Below are 27,821 nucleotides of genomic sequence, written 5' to 3'. Positions count from 1 at the left end.
GTGGTTCTTAGTACTTTTTGTTCCTTTTCAGTTTTCACAAGGCCCCTTTTTTGTGCCATTTGTTTTTATTGAGACGCATTTTAGGCAAATAAAAAAGAACAGAGAATAATGCAGGGAACACCCACGTTATTCACTGCCCAGCGTGAGAAATAACAAGGTAGGAAAGGCGTGGGAAGTGTTTTTGGAAAGCCAGGTGGGACTTAGGTGTTCCTGCGGGCTCTGGAGGTCATGCTTCCTGCCTTAGCGGGAGGTGGAAGCCCTTTTCCACACTTGGTCCTCACTCCTGATTTTACTAACACGAGGTCCTGCCTGTCCACCTGATCTCACCTGGCCTCCAAGCTCAAGATGGACCTGTGTCTAAGTGAAGGGGCACCTGAAGACAGGAGCCCATGTGATTTATCGGGATCCTCTCCTTCTAGCTCCCTGCATTCTCTGCCACCTCTGTGAGCCTGTTCTAAGTTCCACGAGATGTACGTGGCACCTCTGAAAGACATTTCCACTGTCAGCTTTCTAAATCCATTACCAAAGTTATTTTCCTTCCTCTTCTGAATTGGGGTTAATGCATGAGTCATGGCAATTTCCTGTCTTTTTTGTATGCCCACTTATGCAGTGCTGATATTTGACAAAATTGCTCATAAAAACACTTGGAGAGAGAAGAGAAAATGTATCACACTGGAATGTAGTCTTAAAAAAAAAACAAAAAACAAAAAACAAACATGTGCTTTTCTGCAGGGACAAGAACTGCACAGCCATCTGGGAAGCCTTTAAAGTGGTGCTGGATAAGGATCCCTGTTCTGTGCTCCCCTCGGATTATGACATTTTTATTAACCTCTCCAGACACTCCATTCCCAGAGACAAGGTAACCCTGCCTTCAGACACTGCTCTGCTTCATCAAGCAGCCAACTCACAAGGAGTGCCAGTTGGCTGGTGGGAAGGTGGCTCTGTCTTCACTCGTGCCCCTGGGTCTCCTGCCTGTCGTGGGCAGAAGGCGCTTTCTTAAGTCAAGAACTCAGTGTGCAGGAACCACTAGAACATCAGGGTGTCACCACACGTTTCCCATGGGACCGCTGCACCTGGCCAGTTCTGAACAATCTCCATCCTAACCTACCCCAGAGGCTTGAACATTGAGGACTTCAGAAAACCCCCCTCCCAATATCCTTCCAGGACGCCAGTCCCTCCTCTCTTCAGGCCTTAAGATGATGTCCATTCAGGCCCAGTTTCTTTAAGAAACTGGTTAACATGTACACAAGTGGTTTACATGTGTGTATCCTGTCTGCACTCTAATCCCTAATACAGTGAAAGTAAATGAAAACATCCTTGTAAACTGCTTGTTTAGAACAACACCTTGAATTTAGAGAAAGCTAGATACCATTTTTATTTCTCTGACATAAATTCTTTTTTTCTTAATGAAGGACATATTTATTTTTGACATAAAATCTTAACTTGATTTTTTTAAATTGTAAAGTCATGTAGCACTGATGTTTACAAATGAAAACATCTGACTGGTTTTGGGTTTTTTTTTAGGTAAAGGCAGGTGAATGGAACTGGGAGGTTCAAACGTATAATAGGCTGAAAATGTGCTTTTTGAATATATGTTGCCACTTGAATCTTGCAGTTGCTCTGTCAGTGAGAAGAGGAGATGTTACTGAGTTTTCTTTTCTTTTGGCTGTGCTGTGCAGCATGAAGGATCTCAGTTCCCTGACTAGGAATCAAACCTGCAACCCCTGCAGTGGAAGTGCAGAGTCGTAGCCATTGGACTGCCAGAAAAGTGCCTGCATGCATGCGTGCTAAGTTGCTTCAGTCATGGCTGACTCTTTGTGACCCCATGGACTGTAGCCCACCAGCTTCCTCTGTCCATGGGATTCTCCAGGCAAGAATACTGGAGTGGGTTGTCATCCCCTTCTCTAGGGGATCTTCCCAACCCAGGGATGGAACCTGCATCTCTTAGGTGCATTGGCAGCTGGGTTCTTTCCCACTAGCGCCACCTGGGAAGGCTCAGGGAAGTGCCTGGGAGCTGCCATGTTTGTTCTCCTTTCTCATAGACTTTGATGGATAGACTCATAAACACTGAGCCACTCTTATGTACCAGGCATTGTTCTCAGGGTTTCAGTTGCAATGGGGAACACAGTCTGCCCTTGGGTAGCATCCAGTCTAGACCAAGACCCCAGTTGGGATACTGAGGATATGATAGTGTGATGAGGGGAATATTGTTATTTGTGTTATTAGTGTCTGGAAACACTGTAACTTTATAGAAGAAAACTATAAAGTATAATCTAAAAGCAATGTGTTTTTGAGGCACCTTACCCTTTAGGAATCCATCTGTGATTGTACGTCATCTTAGGCACAGCTGTGAGAGAAGAGAAAGGGTTCATACTCACCATTTTCTACGTGTGGAAACTGAGGCAAAGGGAAATGACTTGCTGTGTTCATGATCACACATTTAGGGTGTGACAGACCCAAGATTCAAACCCAGGTCCCTTGATTAAAAAAAAAAAATTCAATCATTTTTTAAGTACTAGAAAATGTAAGTATATGTGTGTGTGTGTGTGTGCTTAGTCATGTCTGACTATTTGCCACCCCATGGATTGTAGCCCACCAGGCTCCTCTGCCCATGGGATTCTCCAGGCAAGAATACTGGAGTGGGTTGCCATTTCCTTCTCCAGGGAAACTTCCCGACCCAGGAATTGAACCCAGATCTCCTGTGTTGCCACTGTCTGAGCCATCATCTAAGCCATCAGGGAATACCTATCTACTTTTTTTCACTGCTGGGAAAATATTTCATTAGCATTTGTATGCTATCCTTGTAATAAAAAGGTTTGCTGGTGGTTCAGATGGTAAAGAATCTGCCTGCAATCTGGAAGACCCAGATTTGATCCCTGGGTTGGGCTTCCCATATAGCTCAGTCAGTAAAGTATTTGCCTGCAATGCGGGAGACCTGGGTTCAATTCCTGGGTTGGGAAGTTTCCCTGGAGAAGGAAATGGCAACCCACTCCAGTATTCTTGCCTGGAGAATCCCATGGACAGAGGAGCCTGGTGGGCTACAATCCATGGGGTGGCAAAGAGTCAGACATGACTGAGCGACTAACACACACCTGCAATAAAGAGAAGAGAGTTGGTAGCCCTCTCCAGGGGTCAATAAAGACAAAGACAATGTTTGCCTGTCATAAGGCAAGTCTCAGTTGAATGGAAAATGATTGTCCTGACTTGTCTTGATGATGCTGTGCCTGAAGGAATCTGTTGTGATTTTATGTTTTCATTTTGTGCTGATTTTTCCTCAGTCCCTGTTCTGGGAAAACAACCACCTCCTTGTCACCAGCTTTGGAGAGAATGGCCGCCGCTTTGTACCACTCTGCAACGTTCTGTATGGCAGGGTCGGAGATTTCTTGAACTGGTGTCGACAGACAAATGCCTCAGGTAAGACTTCTGCATGTATCACAAGAAAAGTCAGTGTTCCTATCTACTATGGGACTTCCCCGGTAGCTCAGCTGGTAAAGAAACTGCCTGTAATGCAGGAGACCCCGGTTCTATTCCTGGTTGGGAAGATCCACTGGAGAAGGGACAGGCTACCTGCTCCAGTATTCTTGGGCTTCCCTGGTGGCTCAGCTTAAAGAATGCACCTGCCGTGCAGGAGACCTGGGTTTGATCCCTGGGTTGGGCAAATCCCCTGGAGAAGGGAAAGGCTACCCACTTTAGTATTCTGGCCTGGAGAATTCTATGGACTGTATAATCCATGGGATTGCAAAGAGTCGGACACGACTGAGTGACTTTCAATGCATTTGCCATTTTTGTTAAATGCTTTCATATGCATTTATCTCATCTGATTGCCCTCAAACCCTCCCAGGTAAAGTGGTCATAATAATAATAATTTATAACAGTAATAGGGAGCATCCATCTTTGCTAGGTGCTGTTCTAAGCACTTTACATATGCAGTATGTTCCCTACACATGAATGAGTTACATTTCAAGAGTGTGTTCGTTAAGTCCAAGAAGGTAAGCTAGGTACATGACTAACACAGCTATATAGTACTGTATTGTGATAGGTTCATAATACTTTTCACACTAAAAATACATAAAAAACAAACACAAGAATAAAGAAGACATTTTTAACCTTATAGTACAATACCTTGAAAAGTAGAGGACAACAGCTGGCATACCCGGGCTGGCATCCAGTGAACAGGCAAGAAGAGTTACAGACCGGAAGAGAGAGAGGAAGTGAGAGATGGTAGAGCCAAAAGATCATCAGCAATAGGAGACGGAGGGCAAGCTGTGATTTCACTCACGCCCGTTGAAGATGGTACAGATTAGGGTTCCTTGCTGGAACCAGATGCACACTCACATCTTTGAAAGTTCGCGACTTGAAGCTTTGTAGTAGGGGAGTTACTGTATTAACTATTGAGTCCCTGCAACTGCCCCATGGGACAGTCCTCTCCTGATTCCTATTCTGACAAATGAGGAAACTGAGGCACAGCAAGGCTGACACATTAGCTCAGGAGTGCGCAGCATGTTAGCAGCAAAGTTAGACCATCTGACTTAAGTCCTGCATGACTCTGTCTCACTATCCTTAGAGGGGTAAACTGAGGCTGAAGGCAGTTAAATGACTTGAGGAACTGGGACCAAGATTCACCCCTCTTCCCACTGGTTCTGAAACCACACCAGACCACTAGCCAATATTTTGAAATTCAGATTGTCAAGTGAAAAAGAAAATGCACAATGTTAGAGCTGTGAGTCAGTTTTATTTAGGGCAACATGAAAACTATAGTCTGGGAGACAGCATTTCAGATAGCTCTGAGAAACTGCTCTAAAGAGGCCATGGGGAAGGTCAGTGTTATGTATGATTTCAGTGAAGGGGGTGCGTACAGTCAGGCACTCACTTTAGCAAAGACTGGCTGCCAGTCATGAGGAGCAGACATCACCACGAAGGATTTTAGTGCTTTTCTAGGTACGAGGAGATGCAAGAATTGGGTTCATTAAAATCTCTTGAAAATATCTGGCTATCCAAAGACCTGTTCTGCCAGTTTTTCCCGGAGCACAGAGCGCCTCATTCTTGATCTCCACCCTAAACTCTTTTCAAGGGGTGTTGAAGGGCAGCAACTGCAGAGGTTTATGATTTAATCCTTGTAGAGGTGGATGGAAAGTGCCAACTTGTAGTTGGCGAAAGTTAACTTTCACAATGAAAGTTAAAGTCACAGAAGCTGACCTGATGGTAATGCAGACACTTCTCATTCGATGACTCCCGCTGGCGATACAGTGGTCTCTGCCCTCAGGGAGCTTGTAGCCTTGGTGGTAGGTGGGGGCGGGCCATTTAGTCCAGAGATGTGTACTCTGAGGCAGAAGAACTGGGCGGTCAGGAATAAGCAGAGAGAGACACCAGCCTGGATCAGAGACTCCAGAAGCTTCCCGAGGCTCTTAGTTCTCAGTGAGTCTTACACACTGAGCAGTACCAAGGCCAGCAAAGAAGTGGGTGCAGGGAGGTGGCCCTTTCGTGAAGACTGGAGATTCTTCCTCCCTGAGTATTGGAGTCACTTTAAAAGTTAACTTCAGTTCAGTCGCTCAGTCATGTCTGACTCTTTGCAACTCCATGGACTGCAGCACCCCAGTCCTCCCTGTCCATCACCAACTCCCAGAGCTTGTTCAAACTCATGTCCATCAAGTCGGTAATGCCATCCAACCATCTCATCTTCTGTCGTCCCCTTTTCCTCTTGCCTCCAATCTTTCCCAGCATCAGGGTTTTTTCCAAGGAGTCAGTTCTTCACATCAGGTGGCCAAAATATTGGAGTTTTAGCTTCAGTATCAGTCCTTACTGATGGGTTAACTTACCGTGTACAACTTATGGGTTAACTTACTATACATAAAAGTTAGCTTACTGTGTATAAAATAGACAACTAATGAGAACCTACTGTGAAGCACAGGGACCTCTACTCAGTGCTCTGTGGTGACCTAAATGGGAAGGAAATCCAAGAGAGTAGATATATGTATATGTATAGCTGACTCAGTAAAGAATTCATCTGCAATGTAGGAGGCCCAGGTTCAATTCCTGGGTTGGAAAGAGTCCCTGGAGAAGGAAATGGCAACCCACTCCAGTACTCTTGCCTGGGAAATCCCATGGACAGAGGAGCCTGACTGGCTACAGTCCCTGGTGTTGCAAAAAGTCAGACACAACTGAGCCACTCACACACACATAGCTGATTCACTTTGCTGCACAGCAGAAACTAACACAACATGATTAAGGAAACTATATACCAATAAAAATTTTTAAGAAAGTTAAAAAAAAAACGTTAACCTAAGCTCAGTTCTGTTTCTCCTCCATTCATTCATCCATCTTAAAGTTCGTAGAGTACTTGCTCCATGCCAGTGTTTGCTCTTCTAGGCACTGGGAGCACAAGAGAGAACAAACCATCAAATCAACACCTGATCCTTACAAGGGTGAAGATAAGACCATAAATAGGCAAGTGATAATTTATAGTCTGCCATACTATGAAGTATGCTATAGTCTGACATACTACGGAAGGCTATGGAGAAAAACAAAATAGGGAAAAGAGGGTAGGGAGTGCTGGCTGATGGGGAAGGGAGAGGAAAGCCTTGCAGTTTTACATGGGTCCAGAAAAGGCCTCACTGAGAGGCTGGTATTTGAGTAGAGGGCTGAAGGAGATGAGGAAGTGCCGTGGTCCAGCCCCGGCTGATCCAGGGTATTCGAAGCGGGGACGGCGTCAGCGACTTATTTAAATATTAATTAGAGATATAAAGAGTAATAGAATGAGGATAGCTCAGCAGGAAAATTCAGTGGAGAAAAGAGGCAGAGTAGCTTGGTTTACGCGGGGGACCAATAAAACTTCAAGACAAGAAGCTTGCACCACTTACGTAGGCCGCAGGCGTCCTTCCATTCTCCCAAAGGAGAGGAGACACAGAGGCCTCCCCGGTCAGATCTTAGAAGCCCAGGCATAATTAGTAAGCATGGCGGGTTCTGCGCTCCAGATGGAGACAGCCAGAGTGAGAGAGAGCGACATGGGGAGACCAGTATTTCGAGAAACTGATCCCAATTCTTTATTTTCCAGGGTCTATTTTTAAACACTGAGATGTTATGCAAAAGTCACGTGGGGTCAGCAGTCCTGACTTTTATCAAAGTCAGGTGCTTCATACAAATGTATACAGAGGTCTTAGGGGTGTTACATCATCTTCTGGCCAGGGGGCCTGCTGACAGTTTATGACCCTCTCCTTGTGACAGCGGTCAGTCAACCAGGACACTTATTTCTCCAGGGGTGATTATTCTCAAAACAGACGCCACCCAAATAAAGTTACATTCCTATAGGGTGAGGGTGTAGTGGGTTTTAATTAAGGAAAGAATTTACTTAGCCTAAGGTCTAACGTGATTAATATCAAAGGTTAATACTTATTTCTTCTATATATTCATTAATGTGTGTAAGGGCAGGGGATGTGGAGCCTTAGCAACAAACATTGGCTCAACAAATGAAAAACCCTTCACCAATATAATTTCTAATCAGCCCATTATACTTATACTAATAGCTTTCTAACGTCTCTAAAGAACCTGTTTTTAGGTTTAAAGCATCTCGTGCCTCTCACGGTTGGGAGGCTGTGAGCAATCACATGTGGCCAGACAAGCCTGTCAGGCAGGCTAGAGAACCTTCAGAGGAGTTTGTAGGTTGAAACACTCCTATCACGCCCAGGAATTATTATTAACTGGAGCTCTAAGTTAACTCCTTCTCCGAAAGAAGTGGTGGGGGACAGCCCCCCGCAAAGTCAGAGGTGTAGATGAGAGCACAAAGTAGTAAAGTAGGCAGGCTCTGGTTATGGGGGTAGATGCTCGAGGATTTCCAGGGGGACTCCTGAGGCTCGATCCTGCCTTTGTGTATGTCGAGCCTCCTTTCTCATGACCTTTGCCATGGGTGGAGTGCCTCACGCCAGCTCCTTGCAAGGAAGAACACTTCCTGCAAGTGCAAAGGCCCTGAGGTGGGAGGGTGTCTGGCAGATTCAAGGAACAGAAAGGCAGGCAGTAAGTGGAGAGGCAAGTCATTGGCTATGAGGCTAGGGAAATAAAGGGCCAGATGGCACAGGACACTGAGGATGCTTGCTTTCACTTTGAGTGAGATGGGAAGCATGGCAGGGTACAGATCAAATGGCCATGGACATTCTTCCAGTGGACTGTGATCAGGAGACCACAGTTTGATTATTCTGCAGAGGGTGGGGAGGCTGAAGGGGGAACGTGATGGAAAGACTGCGAGGAGAGGGAGTTGTTACTGGGTCACTCAGTCGTGTCCTATTCTTTTCGACCCCATGGACTGCAGCATGTCAGGCTTCCTTGTCCTTTACTATCTCCTGGAGTTTGCTCAAATTCATGTCCATTGAGTCAGTGATACTATCTAACCATCTTATCCTCTGATGCCCTCTTCTCCTTTTGCCTTCAATCTTTCCCAGCATCAAGTTCTTTTCTAATGAGTTGATTCTTTGCATCAGGTAGCTAAGGTATTGGAGCTTCAGCTTCAGCATCAGTCCTTCCAATGAATCAGATCAGATCAGATCAGTCGCTCTGTCGTGTCCTACTCTTTGCGACCCCATGAATCGCAGCACGCCAGGCCTCCCTGTCCATCACCAACTCCCAGAGTTCACTCAGACTCATGTCCATCGAGTCAGTGATGCCATCCAGCCATCTCATCCTCTGTCGTCCCCTTTTCCTCTTGCCCCCAATCCCTCCCAGCATCAGAGTCTTTTCCAATGAGTCAACTCTTCGCATGAGGTGGCCAAAGTACTGGAGTTTCAGCTTCAGCATCATTCCTTCCAAAGAAATCTCAGGGCTGATCTCCTTCAGAATGGACTGGTTGGATCTCCTTGCAGTCCATGGGACTCTCGAGAGTCTTCTCCAACACCACAGTTCAAAAGCATCAATTCTTCGGCGCTCAGCCTTCTTCACAGTCCAACTCTCACATCCATACATGACCACAGGAAAAACCATAGCCTTGACTAGACAAACCTTTGTTGGCAAAGTAGTGTCTCTACTTTTGAATATGCTATCTAGGTTGGTCATAACTTTCCTTCCAAGGAGTAAGCGTCTTTTAATTTCATGGCTGCAGTCACCATCTGCAATGATTTTGGAGCCCAGAAAAATAAAGTCTGACACTGTTTCCACTGTTTCCCCATCTATTTCCCGTGAAGTGATGGGACCAGATGCCATGATCTTCGTTTTCTGAATGTTGAGCTTTAAGCCAACTTTTTCACTCTCCACTTTCACTTTCATCAAGAGGCTTTTTAGTTTCTCTTCACTTTCTGCCATAAGGGTGGTGTCGTCTGCATATCTGAGGTTATTGATATTTCTCCCGGCAATCTTGATTCCAGCTTGTGTTTCTTCCAGTCCAGTGTTTCTCATGATGTATTCTGCATATAAGTTAAATAAACAGGGTGACAATATACAGCCTTGACGAATATTCAGGGTTAATTTCCTTTAGGATTGACTGGTGTGATCTCCTTGCAGTCTAAGGGACTCTTAAGAGTCTTTTCCAACACCACAGTTTGAAAGCATCAATTCTTCGGCACTCCGCCTTCTTTGTGGTCTCTCTCATCCGTACATGACTACTGGAAAAACTATAGCTTTGACTAGACAGAAGAGAGGGAGACTGTGGTATAATAGAAATGAATTGGTCTTGGTCCCCTGGTTTCTGGTAAGGCTCTTGAAAACCTTGGCATTGAGGAGTGATAAGAGTGCCTTTTGTATAGTAACGTGATGACTGGTGGTTGGGAGCCCCTAGGTGACTTTTGATGGGGACTGCTTGCCAAAAACACAGAGGCATCATTAGAAAGCTGGAACTTTTGACCCCGTCCTCTGTCCTCTGGGAAGGGGAGTGGGACTGGAGACTGAGTCAATCACCAATGACTGACACAGTGACACCTACATCATGAAATCTCCATAAAAACCCTTCTCTGATGGTGTTTGGGAAGCCTCCAAATTGGTGATGCTGGTACACCCATAGGGGCCAGGGAATCATCATGCATTTCCCTTCAAGCAGTTCTCATGGTGCTCTGCTTGGTCCTCCCTGGAATGAATTGTCAATGAGCACTTTCTCCTTCTTTTTTATTTTTTAAATAGTGTAAATGGGGGACAAATCCCATTATATAGCTGCTGAATTTTGCCCTTAAAATTTTTAAACGTGGTACATTTTAACTTTTTGCATATTTTAAATGTTATAAAATTTCTGTTTTCTGGCTAAGGACTGTTATTGTCTGGGTCTGTTTTTCTTGTATTTACTTCCAACACTTGTGCTAAATACAGAAAACAGTTCTCCCAATAAAGCAAATATATATATATATATAATGCATATACATTTTAAATATTTATAATTTTTAATATGTGTATAATTTATAATATGATATTATATATAATTTTTGGATATATATATATATATCAATATATGTTGGAGTAGGAAATGGTAACTCATTATAGTATTCTTGCCTGGAAAATTCCATGGGCAAAGGAGCCTGGCAGGCTATGGTCCATGGGGTTGCAAAGAGTCAGACAGGACTGAGTGAGCACACACACACACATCAATATATGTATCACTGGCTAGAACTCCAGCAGAGAAATAATCCATCTGTTCATTTCTCCACCTTCTTCACATTTGTGTGGAGCAGAATGATGAATGTCTTCTTATCAGGGGTTGGATGCTCCTCACCAGGCTTCTTGTGGCCTAGGTAGACAGAGCTATGAATTTTAAGCCCATACATGTTCTGTAGAATGCAGTTCAATGTATTTTGTTGGAGGGACTTCCCTGGTGGCCCAGTGGTTAAGATTTTACCTTCCGATGCAGGGGATGTGGGCTTGAGCCCTGGTTGGGGAGGGCTCAAGATCCTACGTGCCTCTTGGCCATAAAGCCAAAACGTAAATCATAAGCAATATTGTAACAAATTCAATAAAGATTTTTTTAAAAATCCACTAAAAATTCTTTATACCTATAGTGGACCCAGCAAATATTTTCAATAAATCCCTTCCTGTTATAATCTTTGAAATGAAATGTGTCTGTCTGTCTGCCCTGTAGGACTCGACTACCAATCCTGTCCAACATCAGAAGACTGTGAAAACAACCCTGTGGATTCTTTCTGGAAAAGCGCATCCATCCAGGTAATCCTGGAGTGCACGGCTGGGTGGCAGAGGAGGTGTGGGACCTGTGAAGAGGGCGCTGGAGGGTTCAGAGGCATCACTGGGCCATCGCGTCAGTCCTTCATTTCCCTGTGTCTCACTTTCTGCCACGTTCTGATTCAGCCTTTTTGCTCCATAAAGGCGTGAGGATTTAAGAAGCCGAAATGCTTAATGCATTGCCTGGCACAGAGAAAATATTCTAAATGGTAGCTTCAGCTGAGGATCTTAAACAGTTGTTATTATTACTGTTGGGTCACGGTTGTTGTTACTGTTTCAAATCAATGTGATATTGGTTGCGATGTGAAGTGGCGTAATCCCTGCTTTACAGGAGAACCTGGGCCTCCTGAGACCTATATGTGGGGGTCAGAGGCGTCCAGAAGGCTGATATTCTTGGGGCAGGAGATGATACAGACCAGAGATAAACTGGAGATGCAGAAAGTGAAAGTGAAGTCACCCAGTCGTGTCCGACTCTTTGCAACCCCATGGACTGTAGCCTACTAGGCTCCTCTGTCCATGGGATTTTTCCAGGCAAGAGTACTGGAGTGGGTTGCCATTGCCTTCTCCAGCAGATCTTCCCGACCCATGGACTGAACCCCGGTCCCCTGCATTGTAGGCAGACGCTTTACCGTCTGAGCCACCAGGGGAGTCCCACAGTCCCCTAAAGGCCACGGAGAATATCATCAGCAGAATCGATAGCGATCAGTAGCTAGAAAACACCAGTGACTGCAGCTTACATTTCCTGCCACCAGCATTAGACCAAAGATTCCAAATAAGAAGGTGATGTTTTTAGCTAAATGCCCGACAAAGAGCAGTTGACTGTTATCTGCATTGGCTAGGGCTCTGGCGATGTCCGGTCCTGCCACTGAGCCCCTTTCAGGGTTATCTGTGTCCCTTTCGGTCTCATTTCCTGCCCTGGATCACCAGGTGTCCACTGGAGCCACTGTTCATCAGGGCAAGAGACTCTTCGGTTAAATCTCCCGCTACAGGGGCAGTTTGGAACTAAGCGGAGGGTGGCTCCCAACAAAGATGTTCTTATTCCTCTCTCTCCTGCCAGCTCCGGGGAGCCCTCGGTCTGTGCCTGCTCCCCACAGGTTCTGCCTGGAGTGCAGACTCCAGGGGGTGAGCTGGCCAAGCCCCTCATTGAGGAGTGGGGGGCTGTGTGTGGCATCATCATCTGAACATGGGGTCCTAATGACCACACAGGAGTGACGTCAGCATCATATGCAGAGAAACCCAAATGTTACCCCGTGGACCTACCCCATTTCAAAGTGCGCTCCAAGCCACCTCCAACCCTGAAATGGGAGTTTTGTAACCATGCTCACCTTTACGACTGGAGAAGGAATTGGCAACCCACTCCAGTATTCTTGCCTGGAAAATCCCATGGACAGAGGTGCCTGGCAGGCTGCAGTCCATTGGAGTTGCAAAGAGTGGGACTCGACTGAGTGACTAACACAAACACACACACATTTTATGAACCCTCAGAATATGCTGGGTAGTCTGAACATGAAGTGAGATAATATAGTATTGATATACTGATGAGGAGAGGGTCCGAACCATGGCAGAGAAATATATCATAAATAGTAGTATCATTTAAAATAATTTGATCATCACAGTGATCCTATGGGTAGGGACTCTTACTACCCTTGTTTTACAGATAGGCCTTGGTGACGAGGCCAAGGAACTTAATCAGACTAATTACTGAGCTAACAAGTGCAGCAACTGGACACCGTGACTTCATACAGCCTCACTGCATCTGCATTCCTTTTTCTTTTTCTCGGTTGTGCCATGTGGCATTCAGGACCTTAGCTCCCCGACCAGGCATTGACCCTGTGCCCCCTGCAATGGAAGAATGGCATCCTAACCACTGGACCACCAAGGAAGTCCCGACATGCTTTGTTTTAATGAAAAAAAATTTTTTTGTATCACCAGTTTAATAGCTGCTCATGATAGAGAATGATAATTATAGAATGTATAAAGAAAAAAAGTAGTTATTCACATTCCTGCTACCTAAGAGCAAATCATTTAACACAGTGGTCATCAGACCTTGGCATTTGCAGATTTAAGCTCGAATGTTCGCATGTTTGGAAGCAATCTGAGACAGGTGTGGTGGCATGGAGCCGAGTGTTATGGCCAGTATTGGGCGGCCAGGCTTTCCTGGTGGCTCAGATGGTAAAGAATCCACCTGTGTTGCAGGAGACCAGGGTTTGATCCCCGAGTCAGGAAGGTCCCCTGGAGAAGGAATTGGTAACCCACTCCAGTGTTCTTGCCTGGAGAATTCCATGGACAGAGGAGGCAGGCAGGCTACAGTCCATGGAATCATGGAGTCAACATGACTGAGCAACTTTACACTTAAAACTTAACACTGCCAGAGAACAAGCCCGGCCTTGCGTATCTCAGATCTGCATGACAGCCCTGCCCTGCTCCACCTTCAGTCTAGAAGAAGCATTTTATCAGGGAAATTATATGGTCCAGTAGTATGCTGAGCAGGAGATTGGGGAATTTCTCTGGCCCTGTCTCTGCCTTAGGAATTTCGGGGGTTGACTGATTCCCACACTTCTGCCCATTCATTTTTGTGTTTTTCTTTATTTATTTGACTCCACCGAGTCTCAGTTGTGACAGGCAGGATATTTTCAAGTTGCAGCACACAGGAGCCAGGTCCCTGACCTGGGATCGAACCCTGGCCCCCTGCACTGAGAGCACAAGAGGCTTAGCCACTGGACCACCAGCCAAGTCCCTGCCCATTCATTTTGAACAGAGTTGAGCGCAAGCCATCTCATCTCACACTGTGCTCTGGATGTAAGCACTTCTTGGGCTACGGCCAGTCTTTTGTAGGCTTTTACCAGCGGCTGGTTGTATTTCAGATGTGTGAGTACCACGATGGACTTACCCTTCCCTGTAGCTGACTGTTTTAGATTGGTTACAAACTGTGCTGCAGTATACCTCTGTGCACCGGGGGATCCTTCGTGATGTTTCCTGAGTATTTCTGGCTCATCGTCTGGGCGTGTGTTTTGCATTCATTCTGTCTCTTGAAGTTACTTCTGTGTGACTTGCGTTGGCTAATAGGATGTGAGTAGGAGTGACTGCCTGACTTCTGGGTGTGTGCGTGCATGCACGCCAGGTCACTTTAGCCGTGTCTGACTCTTTGGGACCCCATGGACTGTAGCCCGCCAGGCTCCTCTGTCCATGGGATTCTCCAGGCAAGGATACTGGAGTGGCTTGCCATTTCCTCCTCCAGGGGATCTTCCTGCCTCCAGGATCAAACATGAATCTTCTGTGGCTCCCGCATTGCAGGCAGGTTCTTTACCACTGAGCCACTGGGGAAGACTTACTGGTCTGTGGCTTGCCACGTTTTCTCTCCCTTCACTGATAAACTATGACTCTGCAGATGTGGAGACTTCCTCAACTCGGGTCCCAGAGCAGGAGCATATGTAGGAAAACCCAAACCCCAAATCTGAAAACCAGTGATACACATGTAGCATATGCATGAAATAAACCTTTCTTGTTTAAAGCCACTGGGATTTTTGAGACTGTTTGTAATGGCAGCAGCATGAGATAGTGTACACTGGTTGATACAGGGTTGGAATCTGATAGTGTTTTGGATTCTTTTATTTTTTTTTAAAATAGTTCTTTATTTATGTTGGCTGTGCTGGGTCTTTGTTGCTGCTTGAAGGGGCTTTTCTCCAGTGGCAGTGTCGGAGTTCTCTTTGCAGTGGCTTCTCTTCCTGCAGAGCCCAGGCTCTAGAGCACGGGCTCAGTAGTTGGGGCGCACGGACTTAGTTGTTTGGTGGCCTGTGGGATCTTCCCAGACCAGGGATTGAACCCATGTCCCCTGTATCCGCAGGCAGATTCTTAACCACTGGACCAGCAAGGAAGTCCTGTATTGTTTTATGACGGTAGATGACAGGCATGAGGTTTGCACATTTCAAAGCAATTTGCTTTCCAAGATATGCCAATTTACATCCCTTCTAGCTCTGTGGAATACCAAATTTATCACATCCTTGTCAGTATTGAGGATTGTCAATTGAAAAAAATGGTTGACTATTTCATAGGTGAAAAATGGTGTCTTGGCTAACTCAAAATGCTTGTTTCTTTTTTGCAGTATGCAAGAGATAGTTCTGGGGTGATCAATGTCATGCTGAATGGCTCAGAGCCAGCAGGAGCCTATCCTGTAAAAGGGTAAGAATGTGAGCCCTAGCATATATGACAAAGATGCCAAGATGTCTTTTTAATTGTTTTGAATGGAGGCTTAAGAGGATCGTCCCCATATCCCAATCTAGTGCTTTTGTAAGTTCAGCTGGAGCAAAACCATTGAATGACCTGGACATCAGAGCCATGTCCATACCTTTATACCACTAACAGCTGAATGCACGAATGCAATAGTAACCTAAAAGTTAAAGCTAAAAAGTAATCCCCAAAGGGCTTCCCTGGTGGCTCTGTGGTAAAAAATCCACCTGCCAATGAAGGAGACTCGGATTTGATACTTGAGTCAGGAAGATCCCCTGGAGAAAGAAATGGCAATCCATTCCAGTATTCTTGCCTGGAGAATCCCATGGAGACAGGAGCCTGGTGGGCTACAGTGTACATGAGGTTGCAAGACTTAGCAACAAAATCACCACCACCAACAACCCCCAATAGTGTTAAAAGTAATGTATAAGTCAACTAACAATGATATGGGAACAGTGTCATATTGCTTTAGAACTTGACAAAACGTGTTTCTCAGTTTTTTTGCAGATTTTGAAATTCCCTACCTCCAGAAGGATAAAATCACACGAATTGAGATCTGGGTGATGCATGAAATCGGAGGACCCAAGGTGTAAGTTACAGTGCGACTGGTGATGGTCATGGTACAAACATGCTTTTCTTGGATGTGATATGATCCAGTCTGATTTACATGTACAGTTCTGGGGAAGCCACTGTCTTCTCTGTTCATAGTGTGGTGGACAGAGAAAGGCAAAGGCTTGACTTTCTGAAATGCCACGAGTCAGTCCTGAGCCGAGAGAAAGCTTCCTTTATCCAGAGACTCCTCTCAGCCTTTCTGAGTGACCAGGGCAGCATCAGATAGGAGAGGGCCTCATGCATTCGTGTGGGGAAAAGCCAATTTTTTCTCTCTGTCATTAGAAGTCCAAAAACCTCACCAGGAGTTCTCAGAATTGACTCATGGACTATGTAATGAAGACATTCTTTTCACAGAACAACCAGTTTCATAACTGGGTCTCAGATAACTGGCTGAGAAAGCTTTTAAGATCCAAACTTTTCTTGGAAATCACTAACTCAATGGTTGCATCAGCTCAGATATCAATGCAAGCTTGAAGTCCTCCTTTTTTTTTTTTTTTTTTTAACTTTTTATTTTGTCTTGGGGTATATAGCCGATTACATGTTGTGATAGTTTCAGCTGAACAGCGAAGGGACTCAGTCATACATGTACATGTATCCATGTAGTGTCAATGGCACTGAAATGTAGGACTGAACCTTTAACAACAGGGGACTTCTTTTTATGAATTATGCTCAGACTGTATAAAGGAGCCCAAGCAGGAATTAAAAATAATGGCAGAGAGGTACATACGTGGACACACAGACATGGGCAAACGCAGATTAAACACGCATTGGGCAGCAGAATTGGGTTGTTATGTTTTCAGTCTCGTCGGAATAAATACATTTAAAAAGTCGAAAGTGATGTACATCAACATGTTAGCAGCGGTTATGGCCAGTAATGTGAGATTAGGCTCCCCGCCCTTTTTGTTTATTTGAGTTTTCTAATATTTTTTGATTTTGTATGTATTTTCTATTTCCATCTGAAGATCGACTTAATACGCTGTGGGTTGGATAAGGGGGCAGTCAGCTCGCTCGGAGCCCAAGCCCAGCGCTGCGTCTGTGGTGCGGCTGGGATGCGCCCTGTGGTCCACCGCGCATGCGCCGGCGCGGGCCTGAGCATGGATGTGCGTGACTCGCGGGCTTCGGACAGGTTTAAGGTTCAGAGCATCTCCACGTGGGAGCGGCGGCTCGGGTTCCGGCAGCACCTCTGGATTCAGAGAATCTGCCACGTATTTCTCCAGCGAGGAGTAGATCTCAGTAGCACGTGGCCAGTATAACTTTTCATTAACACGGAAACAGCTTCTTCGATGAGTGTATGTCTGTGTTTGTGTTTCAGGGAATCCTGTGGAGAAGGCAGCGTGAAGCTCCTGGAAGACAGGCTGGACGAGATGGGTTTCCAGTACAGCTGTATCGATGACTACCCGTAGGTGGCGGATTGTAATCCGTTGTTCAGTCGCTAAGTCATGTCTGGCATTTTGCAACCCTCCCTGTCCTTCACTGTCTCCTGGAGTTTGTTCAAATGCATGCTTATCGAGTCTGTGACACTGTCTAACCCTCTCATCCTCTGCTGCACCCTTCTCTTTTTGCCTTCCATCTTTCCCAGCATCAGGGTCTTTTCCAAAGAGTTGGCTCCTCACATCAGGTGGCCAAAGTATTGGAGCTTCAGCTTCAGCAACAGTTATCAGTGCTTATATTCAAAGAAGGAGCAGGGGGCTGTTGGAAAGGTTTTTCAGAGGTCAGCCCCAGAGGCCATGGAACTGTGCCTTCCTGTTGTCACTGGATCTGGGGACCGGTGGTGGTTTCCAGCTAGAGTTCCCCCTGACCCCCACCCCCTACTATCCTCAGCCCTTTTTAAGGATGCTTAAAGGATGGACATTTGCCATTTATCATTTGTGAGTATCTGGTGTCCTCCTCACTCGCTTACCTGCTTGGGGAGTCACATGCACACTGCTCCTCTGGATGCCACACTACCCGTGATTTATATTAAGGGGAGTTTGAGATACTTACAGAGAGATGTTTGGTGGCTGTGGACCAACTGAAGTCATCATAGCTACCATTTATCACGGATTTATGGGCCAGGTACTTTATATACATGTAGTCAGAGATCATTTTGGGGTGCTCCTGATTCTTGGAAATGTAAGTTTGGCTCAAATTCTGAGATGATTGAAAGCCCTCCCCTGGCCTGGGAATTACTCACCTATCGCTTCCTGCTTCTCTATGTGTCTTTATGTGTCGGCTCCTGAGTTTGCGGGCCTGTTTGTTTCCCCGGGGGCCGGAGCCCAATACTTCAGTGATTTAGGGGCTTTCCCGAATGTTTGTGAGTGCGGCAGGGTGCACGTTACATCTGCAGCCTTTACCAGCGCCAGGGACTGTCCAGCTGGCCCTGCCGCCCTCTGGCCTTCTCAAAAGGGACCTGGTGACCCTCCCACCTGAGCAAAGCCCCCAGAAGTGTGGGTCTACCCCTCCTCAGGCCTCCCCCCAAGGAGAACATGCTTGTTCTTTTCCCACAGCTTGAAGCTGGACTCTTCCTTATCTGTTATTGCTAACAGTCTCAGAAGACTCTGAAGTTAGTTAGGTGTTATCATCACCCTGTTTTGAACACAAAGTAAAGCACATACTCTTGTTTTGGAAAAGATAATCTGTGTTCAGAAAAATGCAGAAACCGTAAGTATCCAGTTGGATGAATTTTCCCCAGGTCACTGAACACGTGTACCCGGATTAAGAGGCAGAGCGTCACCAGCACCCCCAGTCTCTTCTTGGTCTCCCTTTCAGGCTCCCCATCCACCTGTAGTAGGAACCACTCTCTGGACTTATAAGAGCATAGATTCGTTTTGTCTGTTTTATATAAGTATCCCCTGTTCATGAATGGGTAAATGAAAGGTCAGAGGTTAAGCAAGTTTCCCAAAGTCACCACTCGGTGACACAGCTGAGTTTTGAACCCATCACTGTGTGACCCTGGAGCTTCCCCTTTTTCTTTCTACTCTGAGATTCCTCCTTTCTTACAGCATCAGGTTTTTGTAAGTTAAATAAAAGGCAGTTCTGATTCTAAAAGAGCTCAGGGATAGGAAAAAAAAAAATGGCTAAAAATTCCACAGTTATGACCACTTTGCTTTGGCCCAGGGACTTCCCTGAGGAGACTGTCTTTTTACAAGTCATCAGGTCAAATGGGGGCCCAGGGTTGCCTTCCTGACTCACAGCTGTGAGCCTCAAGGACTCAGCCTGCTTTTCCTGAGTCACGTTGCCCCACCTAAGCTGGCCCCAGGCTCTGCCTTGCATGCCTGGCTCAACCCCCAGCTCCTATTTCTGTACCACCTGTGGGCTCTCGTGTTCAAATGGGGTTTTATTTCTCCTGGGCGCCCAGAGAGATAACAACAGGCTTAACACAGGGTGAGCAGCCAGGGTTAACAGATCAGACTCAAGCCCAGATGTAAGTGAGAATCCCCTGCCTGTCAAATTTCAGGTGACACTGACCTCTGTGCCACAGCGGTGGAACTTTCTCCCCACATCGGCAAGGTCCTTGTTCAAAGCCTCTCTTGCCTCCTGTTTTCTGCTTTGCGTTGTATTGACCCACACTCCGTGAAACTCAGTGCGTTTTGGTGGGGGAAGCGGGGAGTCATGACAGCAACACCAAGCTACTTTTTAAAAATTAATATTATTTTTTGGCTGTGCTGGATCTTTGTTGCTGTGAGGCGGCTTTCTCTCATTGCAGCCAGCAGGGGATTCCTCCCTAGCTGCGGTGCTGGGGCTTCCCTTGTTGTCAAACACAGGCTCCAGGGCTCAGGCTCAGCAGTTGGGGTGCTCGGGCTGAGTTGCCCTGCACTGCGTGGAATCTTCTGAGACCAGGGATCGAACCCGTGTCCCCTGCATTGGTAGGTGGATTTGCAACCAGTGGCCCACCAGGGAAATCCAATAACAGACTACTCTTGTTTAAAAAAAAAAAAATGTATCTGAACGGTGTCCACTGAGAAGTAGAGAGTCCTAGGGAGGGGTCACGTAGCGTGCCATAGACAGAATGCTTTCCTGTTCTTCCCAAGTCCCCTCCAGTCACCCTGTGGCTGACTGACATCTTCTCTTGGCCTGCCTCTCACTGCCACCAGGCTCCCGTCTTCATTGCTACTTTCCCTTCCCTCCAGGCTGTCCTGGAACCTGCATCTTCTTCCCTGAAGCCTGGGCACCAGCCATTACCCACGTGCTTCAAGTCCAACCTTCTGCCCAAAGTTCTTATCAGCGGATTTTCCCAGAAAAGTTGTACATCTTTACAGAAATGGTTCCATGCCCAGCCTTTGGAGGGGAGGTTCAAGTTCAGCTCCGCAACTCGCTACTGTGAGAACTTGGCCAAGTTCCTCTGGACAGCTTTCTCAGCTGTTGATCGCAGATAATAATTTGTTGTTGTTGTTCAGCTGCTCAGTTGTGTTCGACTCTTTGTGACCCCACGGACTGCAGCATGCCAGGCTTCCCTGTCCTTCACCATCTCCCAGAGTTTGCTCAAATTCATATCCCTTGAGTCCTTGATGCTAACTATCTCATCCTCTGCCACCCGCTTCTCCTGCCCTCGATCTTTCCCAGCATCAGGGTCTTTTCCAATGACTTGGCTCTTTGCATCAGGGGGCCAAAGTATCGGAGCTTCAGCTTTAGCATCGGTCCTTCCAGTGAATATTCAGGGTTGTTTTCCTTTAGGATGGACTGATTTGATCTCCTTAGTACCTGCTTTCTTCGGTTGTTGTAAGGAGGGAATGACATCATCTATGTAAAATATTTAATATATCATCAGATTTTCTGGTACATAGTAAGTGCTCAACAAATGCCAGCTAATATTTTTGAAAAGAAACTATGTCCTTCAAGGTCAGAGACTTTGTATCTCCAGTACCTTGCAGGTTCCCCATAAATGTATGATGAATGAAAGTCACTTGAATCAGCCCTTAAATATTATTTCTTTTCATTTTGCAGGCCAGTGAAGCTCTTACAGTGTGTGGAACACAGCACTCATCCTGACTGTGCCTTAAGTTCGTAAGTAAAATTTTAACCTAACTTCCTTGCTTCCTGAAGATGGCCAGCCCTTACTATTTACAGGGTGCTGGTGGGTCACAGTGTCATTTTATGCCCACCCCCTGAGATGCCTGGCTGCAGAGCAAGGTTGGTACTTGTGCACTGCCCAGCTCTCCATCTCTGCGCTGCTGGGTAAGTGGAGGTTTGCTGAGCATCCGTGCAGCTGAGCTGACTCCCGCATGTACCATGGGAGCAAGGCCACTCCGGCTGCACCAGCGGCAGCACGAAGCCTGGACCTGGGGTGGCAGGACCACCTTTTAAAATTTACTTCTGTGGACCTCAGAAATGAAAGCTATTTTACCGGCAAGAGTGGGCTTATTTTGGGGGACCTCCCTGGTGGTCTGGTGGTTCAGACTTTGCCTTCCAATGCAGAAGGTGTGGGTTTGATCCTTGGCTGGGGAGTTAAGACCCCCCCACCCCCTGTCTCGTGGTTTAAAAACCAAAAGGTGCAACCGAAGCAATATTATAACAAATTCAATAAAGACTTGAAAAATGGTCCACACCAACCTCCCCCCCCCCCCCGCCTTTTTTTTTTTTTTTTTTAAGAAAGCGAGTTTATTTGGGACCAGTAGAGGAATTGCAGTTTGGAACAAGCAAGCTATAGCAAAAGCCACAGGCGATACTGGAGTGGTAGCCTTTCCCTTCTCCAGGGGATTTTCCCAACCTAGGGATCGAACCCAGGTCTCCCACATTGCAGGCAGATTCTTTACCAGCTGAACCGCAGGGGAGGCCCAGCAAATGAAGGAGAGGGGTGTTATTTTATAGAGAGAAAGAGGAAGTTGGGAAGGGATGTTTTGAATGAGAGTCCATCAGAGAAGCGTGATGACAGTCTCTCTTGGGTTGAGTTGCGGGGGTGGTCAGTTCCTTACCTAAGACGGCGTGTACATCTCTCCTGCTGTGGCCTCTAACTGAAGATGTGTTCCTGATGGTTCTTCTTTTGAGGTCTGTAATTGACAATTCTTTAATCTATGTGCCTGGCCCTGCCTAAGAGCGCCCCCTTCTGGCCTCCTGACTCCATTTGAGGGGTGAGATTTCCCTTGAAGAAGTTTCACGTTTCTTGATCCTGATATATTTAAAAATCATATTAAACTTTTTGAAAAGATAATACATGTGCATAGGATGAAATTCAAAATTATGAAAGGGTAGAAAAAGTGAAAACTCTTTCTTCCTCTGTTTCTAATTACCCAGCTTCTGTGTGTGTGCGTGTGTGCTCAGTTGGGTCCGACTCTTTGCTACCGTCCATGAGATTTCCCAGGCAAGAATACTGGAGTGGGTTGCCATTTTCTTCTCCAGGGGATCTTCCCGATCCAGGGATCGAACGCACATCGCTTGTGTCTCTTGCATTGGCAGCAGGACCACTGCACCTCCTGGGAAGACCAATTTCCTTACCCAGAGGCAACTACTATTTCTAGTTTCTTTTGTGCCCTTCTAGAATATTCTGTGTTTGTTAGAACACACATGTTTCTCTTTTTCATTTCCTATAAATAATAGTAGACAGGACTCTGCAACTTGCTTTTTTCACATAATGGTGTCTTAATGTCATTCCCCTACCTGTGGTATTCTATTGTATGCATATGTCATGATTCTTTTTTTTAACATGGGAGATACTCTCTGTTTTTTCTAAAACTTTTACTTTTGTATTGGAGTATAGTCTATTAAGAATGTTGTGATAGTTTCAGGGGGGCAGCAAAGGGACTCAGCCACACAGATGCCTGTATCCGTTCTCCCCCAAGCCCCCCTCCCATCCCAGCTGCCACATAACACTGAGCAGAGTTCCATGCACTATTCAGTAGGTCCTTCTTGGTTCCACTTTAAATATAGCAGTGGCAGACATCATGATTTAGCTTATTACCCATGGGTGGACATTTATACTGTTTCCAAAATTTAGCTATTATTAACAATGAATAAGAGGTTTTTTAAAAAAATTAATTAATTGGAGGCTATTTACTTTACAATATCGTGGTAGTTTTGCCATACATCAGCATGAATCAGCCACGGGTGTACAGGTATCCCCCCATCCTGAACCCCCTCCCACCTTCCTCCTCACCCCATTCCTCTGGGTTATCTCAGAGCACTAGCTTTGAGTGCCCTCCTTCATGCAATGAACTGCACTGGTCATCTCTTTTACATATGGTAACATACACGTTTGAATGCTCTTCTCTCATATCGTCCCACCCTCGCCTTCTCCCATAGAGTCCAAAAGTCTGTTCTATACATCTGTGTCTCTTTTGCTGTCTTGCATACAGGGTTGTCGTTATCGTCTTTCTAAATTCCATATATATGCGTTAGTATACTGTATTGGTGTTTCTCTTTCTGGCTTACTTCACTCTGTATAATAGGCTCCAGTTTCATCCACCTCATTGGAACGGACTCAGATGCATCCTTTCTTATATACAGTAATACTCCATCCTTTCTTATATACAGTATATGGGCCACAGCTTCCTCATCCACTCGTCTGCCGATGGGCAAGATGCTTTCTTTCCCTCTACGCCCATTTCCTCTAAGTAATTTCTTTCAGCATTTTGGTCCATTTCTGCCCCTACATCCCAGTACACACATATGTTACCAGACACAGATGTGAGTTTGTTCATCTGTTTGTTTTTCGTTTCATCTTATTTTCATTTATTTACTTGCCTTTTCAGAAAAGTTATTTATTTTTAATTGGGGGGTAATTGCTTTACAAGACTCTGTTGGTTTCTGCCATACATCAGCGTGAATCAGCCACAGATATTCATATGTGCCCTCCCTCTTGAACCTCCCTCCCACCTCCCACCCCATCCCACACCTCTAGGCTGTCACAGAGCACCAGATTTGAGCTCCGTGTGTCATAGAGTAAACTCCTCCTGGCTGTCTGTTTTACCTATGGTAATGTATTTGTTTCCACGCTTCTCTCCGGGTTCGTCCTACCCACTCCTTCCCTGCCTGTGTCAACAAGTCTATTCACTATGTCTGCGTCTCCATCGCTGTCCTGCAAATAGGTTCACCAGTACCATCTTTCTAAATTTCATATATATGTGTTAATATATGAGAGTTGTTTTTCTGACTTACTTCACTCTGTGTAATAAATAGGCTCTAGGTTCATCCACCTCATTAGAACTGACTCAAATGCCTTCTTTTTTATGGCTAATAATCTATTGTATATATATGTAACACAACTTCTTTATCCATTCCTCTGTCAATGGACATCTAGGTTGCTTCCATGGCCTAGCTATTGTAAATAGTACTGCAGTGACCACTGGGGTACATGTGTCTTTTAGAATTGTGGTATATGCCCAGTGGAAAGAATATCCTTTGGCTCTTCCCCAAAATGATTACCTCCATTGTAACATAGATGTATATTTTTATTAAAAAAAATCAATGCTGAAATTCAGTTCAGTTCAGGTCAGTCGCTGTCGTGTCTGACTCTGCAACCCCATGGACCATCCAGTAGTGGGACTCCTGAATCATATGATAGTTTTATTCCTAGTTTTTAAAGGAATCTTCATACTGTCTTGCATAGTGGCTGTACTAGTTTGCATTCCCACCAACAGTGCAAGAGGACTCCCTTTTCTCCACACCCTCTCCAGCATTTACTGTTTGCAGATTTTTTTGATGATGGCCCTTCTGACTGGTGTGAAGTGATACCTCATTGTAGTTTTGATCTGCATTTCCCTAACAATCAGTGATGTTGAGCATGTTTTCATGTACGTCTTGGCCGTAAGTGAAAAAGAGAAAAACAAATGTCATCTATTAATGTGTATATGGTGGAATCTAGAAAAACGGTACAGATGAACCCGTTTGCGGGCAGGAATAGAGACACGGACGCAGAGAATGGATGTGCGTGGACATGGTGGGGGCAGGCGGGACAGAATGACTCGGGAACTTGGGATTGACATGTACACACACTACCATGCAAGGAATGGCGATGAAGGAGACAAGACATTTACAGCATCAGTACCTGCACGTGTCCCTGGAGTGGCTGGCGAGGTTAAGTCCCTCCCTCCAGTGCTCTGCTGGTCACTCCCTGTGAATTAGGCACGCCTGTTTTTGAGGCCTCTCACAGGAAGGGAAAGAACAGACGAGGGCCTGGGTCTTCACTTTCCTCTCCTGAGAATGAAACCCACCCTCCCTTCCCTGCTTAATATTTATCTCAGAGGCAGCACATCCCAAACTGGACTCCTGAATTTACCCACTGTGTTGGGCTGAGTCATACATCTAAATATGTGCAGGTCCTAACCCCTGGAATGAGTGGGTTTTACTTTATGTTACAAAAGCAGCTTTGCAGATATAAGAACGTAAGGGTCTTGAGATGGGGAGACAGTTCTGGGCTGTCCACGTGGGCCCTGTATGTAGTGTAAGTGTCCTGACAAAAGGGAGGCGGAGGAGGCTTGGTTCCAGAGGAGAAGGCTTGGTTCCAGAGGAGAAGGCCCTGCGGTCACGGAAGCGGAGATCGGAATCCTCGCAGGCCCCGCCACGCATGCTCAGTTGTGTTCGACTGTCCTCAACCCCATGGACTGTAGTCCACCAGGCTTCTCTGTCCTGGGGATTCTCCCAGGCAAGAGTACTGGGATGGATTGCCATTTCCTTCTCCAGGGGATCTTCCCAGTGGTGCACTTAAAAAATATGTTTTTAATTAGTTCACTAATTTTTTTTGCTGCGCTGGGCCTCTGTTACTGCGCATGGGCTCTCTCGTTGCAGTGGGCAGGCCTCATTGCGGTGGCTTTTCTTGTTGCGGAGCACACGCTCTACGAACGTGGGCTCAGTAGATGTGGTGCGCGGGCTTAGCTGCCCTGCAGCAAAATTTGTAAAACACACAGACCTTTGTTGAAAGAAAAAGTTAAAAAAAGAGTAGATGGTTCATGTCAGTTATATCTCCATAAAGCTGGGGGTGGTGGAAAACCATGTAACAATATGGAAAAATTCTCACAAACAACTAAAGTAAGAAATGTGTAGTAAACAGTCTTATAGACTTATAAGTTAATGGCCAAAAATTCAGTGTGTGGATCATCTGCAGGATTGGTGAGGATATGAGGAAGCAGACATATTCGTGTTATTGACATAAGGCCTTGCGGTGACAGTCAGGGTTCCAAGGAGAAAATCAGATTTCTCATCTTGGCCCCAGTTTACTGTTCAAAATGTATTCCCCTACTCCGCCCTGGCCCTAGGTCACAAAAGTAGGAGAGCAAATTTCACTTGCTTAGGAATAGTGGAGAAAAGGACTTTTCGTCTGAAGAAATTCAGAATCTAATGAGCAGCTGTTGATATAAAGCCAACTTATATTACTTTTGTGTTAAGTTTAGTAACAGTTTGTATTTTTCTTTTTGATATTTAACGTATTTATAACATTTTAGAGGATTTAGCATATATCAATAGCTCGTGGAATAGCCGTGTGATTCCAATATAAAATTAACTTTTAAATAACTGATTTTAGACTTAGAATTTTTAGTTGAAAGTTATTAGAGATTTTTACTTTTTTAAATCAGTCATTGCTGCTGTTCAGTTGCTAAGTTGTGTCTAACTCTTTGTGACCCCATGGACTGCAGCATGCCAGGCTCCCCTGTTCTTTAAATCAGTATTGAAATGTTTAAGAGAATTAAGATTAAATTTTATACATTTATTAAATTTACTAGCATCAAGTATTTAAGAAGATTTTGCTCACTTGAAGTCACTTAACAATATTTTATAAAGAAAATGTAATATTTTAAAATGAAAGTTTAAAAGAATCTAACATAAAATGTTCTGGGAATTAGAATAATTTTGAAGTCCTCTTAGAAGTTATTATCAGAGCTCATTCAGCTTTTAAATTAGAACACGACTATTCATAAATGAAATAGAAAAAGTGTATGGGAAAGTTAAGATTTTGAATTTGTTAATGTAATAGCTAGAATTAATTTTTAAAACCAAAGTAACTGCAAGTAATGTGTTTTTCTCTCTGCGTAAATGCTGTCCTCAAGCACAACTCCACATTGGCCTGAAAAGCTTAAGCTAACATGTGACAAGTCAGTGCAAATAATGTGGACCCAAACATGTAAAGTGAAAGAAAACAAAAGTATATTTCTGTTTGTGCATGATATTGAATGTAAATGGTAGAAATAGATCTGAGACGATAAACTCCCAATCGCTAACAGTGATTACTTCTAGGGAAGGGAGACCCACTATTACTGTGCTTAGTTCTGTATTATTTTATTTTCTTAAAAAGTAAAAATAAGTTTATCTCTGTCTTAATGGGTTAATTATTTAAAAGCAAAAACTAATCAATTTTGAATGAACGAAGTCTAGAAGAGGAACTGAATCAGATGTGCAGTTATAGAAAATGTCCAGCAGGCGGAGCCATAGTACAACTTTGTGGACTGCTGGAGATTGCTTTAGGAAAAAGGGGTGATCAGCACTCAGGTGGAGTAAGCAACAATAAGCCACTCGTAGAAAGCCAGGCATAGGCACCCCGCTCCAGTACTCTTGCCTGGGAACTCCCATGGGCGGAGGAGCCTGGTAGGCTGCAGTCCATGGGGTCGCTAAGAGTCGGACACAACTGAGCGACTTCACTTTCACTTTTCACTTTCATGCACTGGAGAAGGAAATGGCAACCCACTCCAGTGTTCTTGCCTGGAGAATCCCAGGGACGGGGGAGCCTGGTGGGCTGCCGTCTATGGGGTCGCACAGAATCGGACACGACTGAAGTGACTTAGCAGAAAGCCAGGGAATAAAGACATCAGGGTGTTTCCTAAATTTAAAAACGTTGTCTTTGATTGCTTTCAAAGAATTCATTACTTCTGTTTTTAAAAATCTGGAGGTTGGATCCTAATTGCTATGGCCACAGTCCCTATTTTGCCAGAGCCTCTCTCAAT

General features: G+C 45.2%; 1 protein-coding gene across 1 annotated transcript in view; it reads left to right on the top strand.

Annotated features, from left to right (window-relative positions):
• Positions 1–27,821, top strand: part of BST1 (bone marrow stromal cell antigen 1) — a 30,527-nt gene that overhangs the window by 1,415 nt on the left and 1,291 nt on the right. Inside the window, exons 2-8 of the mRNA XM_006054950.4 lie at positions 733–859; positions 3,279–3,414; positions 11,039–11,121; positions 15,239–15,315; positions 15,860–15,952; positions 17,288–17,374; positions 20,899–20,958. Coding sequence (XP_006055012.4) covers positions 733–859; positions 3,279–3,414; positions 11,039–11,121; positions 15,239–15,315; positions 15,860–15,952; positions 17,288–17,374; positions 20,899–20,958 — 663 coding nt within the window. The remainder of the gene's footprint in view (positions 1–732; positions 860–3,278; positions 3,415–11,038; positions 11,122–15,238; positions 15,316–15,859; positions 15,953–17,287; positions 17,375–20,898; positions 20,959–27,821) is intronic.

Source organism: Bubalus bubalis, chromosome 7, assembly GCF_019923935.1.
Source record: "Bubalus bubalis isolate 160015118507 breed Murrah chromosome 7, NDDB_SH_1, whole genome shotgun sequence".
NCBI lineage: Eukaryota > Metazoa > Chordata > Mammalia > Artiodactyla > Bovidae > Bubalus > Bubalus bubalis.
Note: the sequence above shows the minus strand (reverse complement) of the source record. Positions and strands in the feature narration are given on the sequence as shown.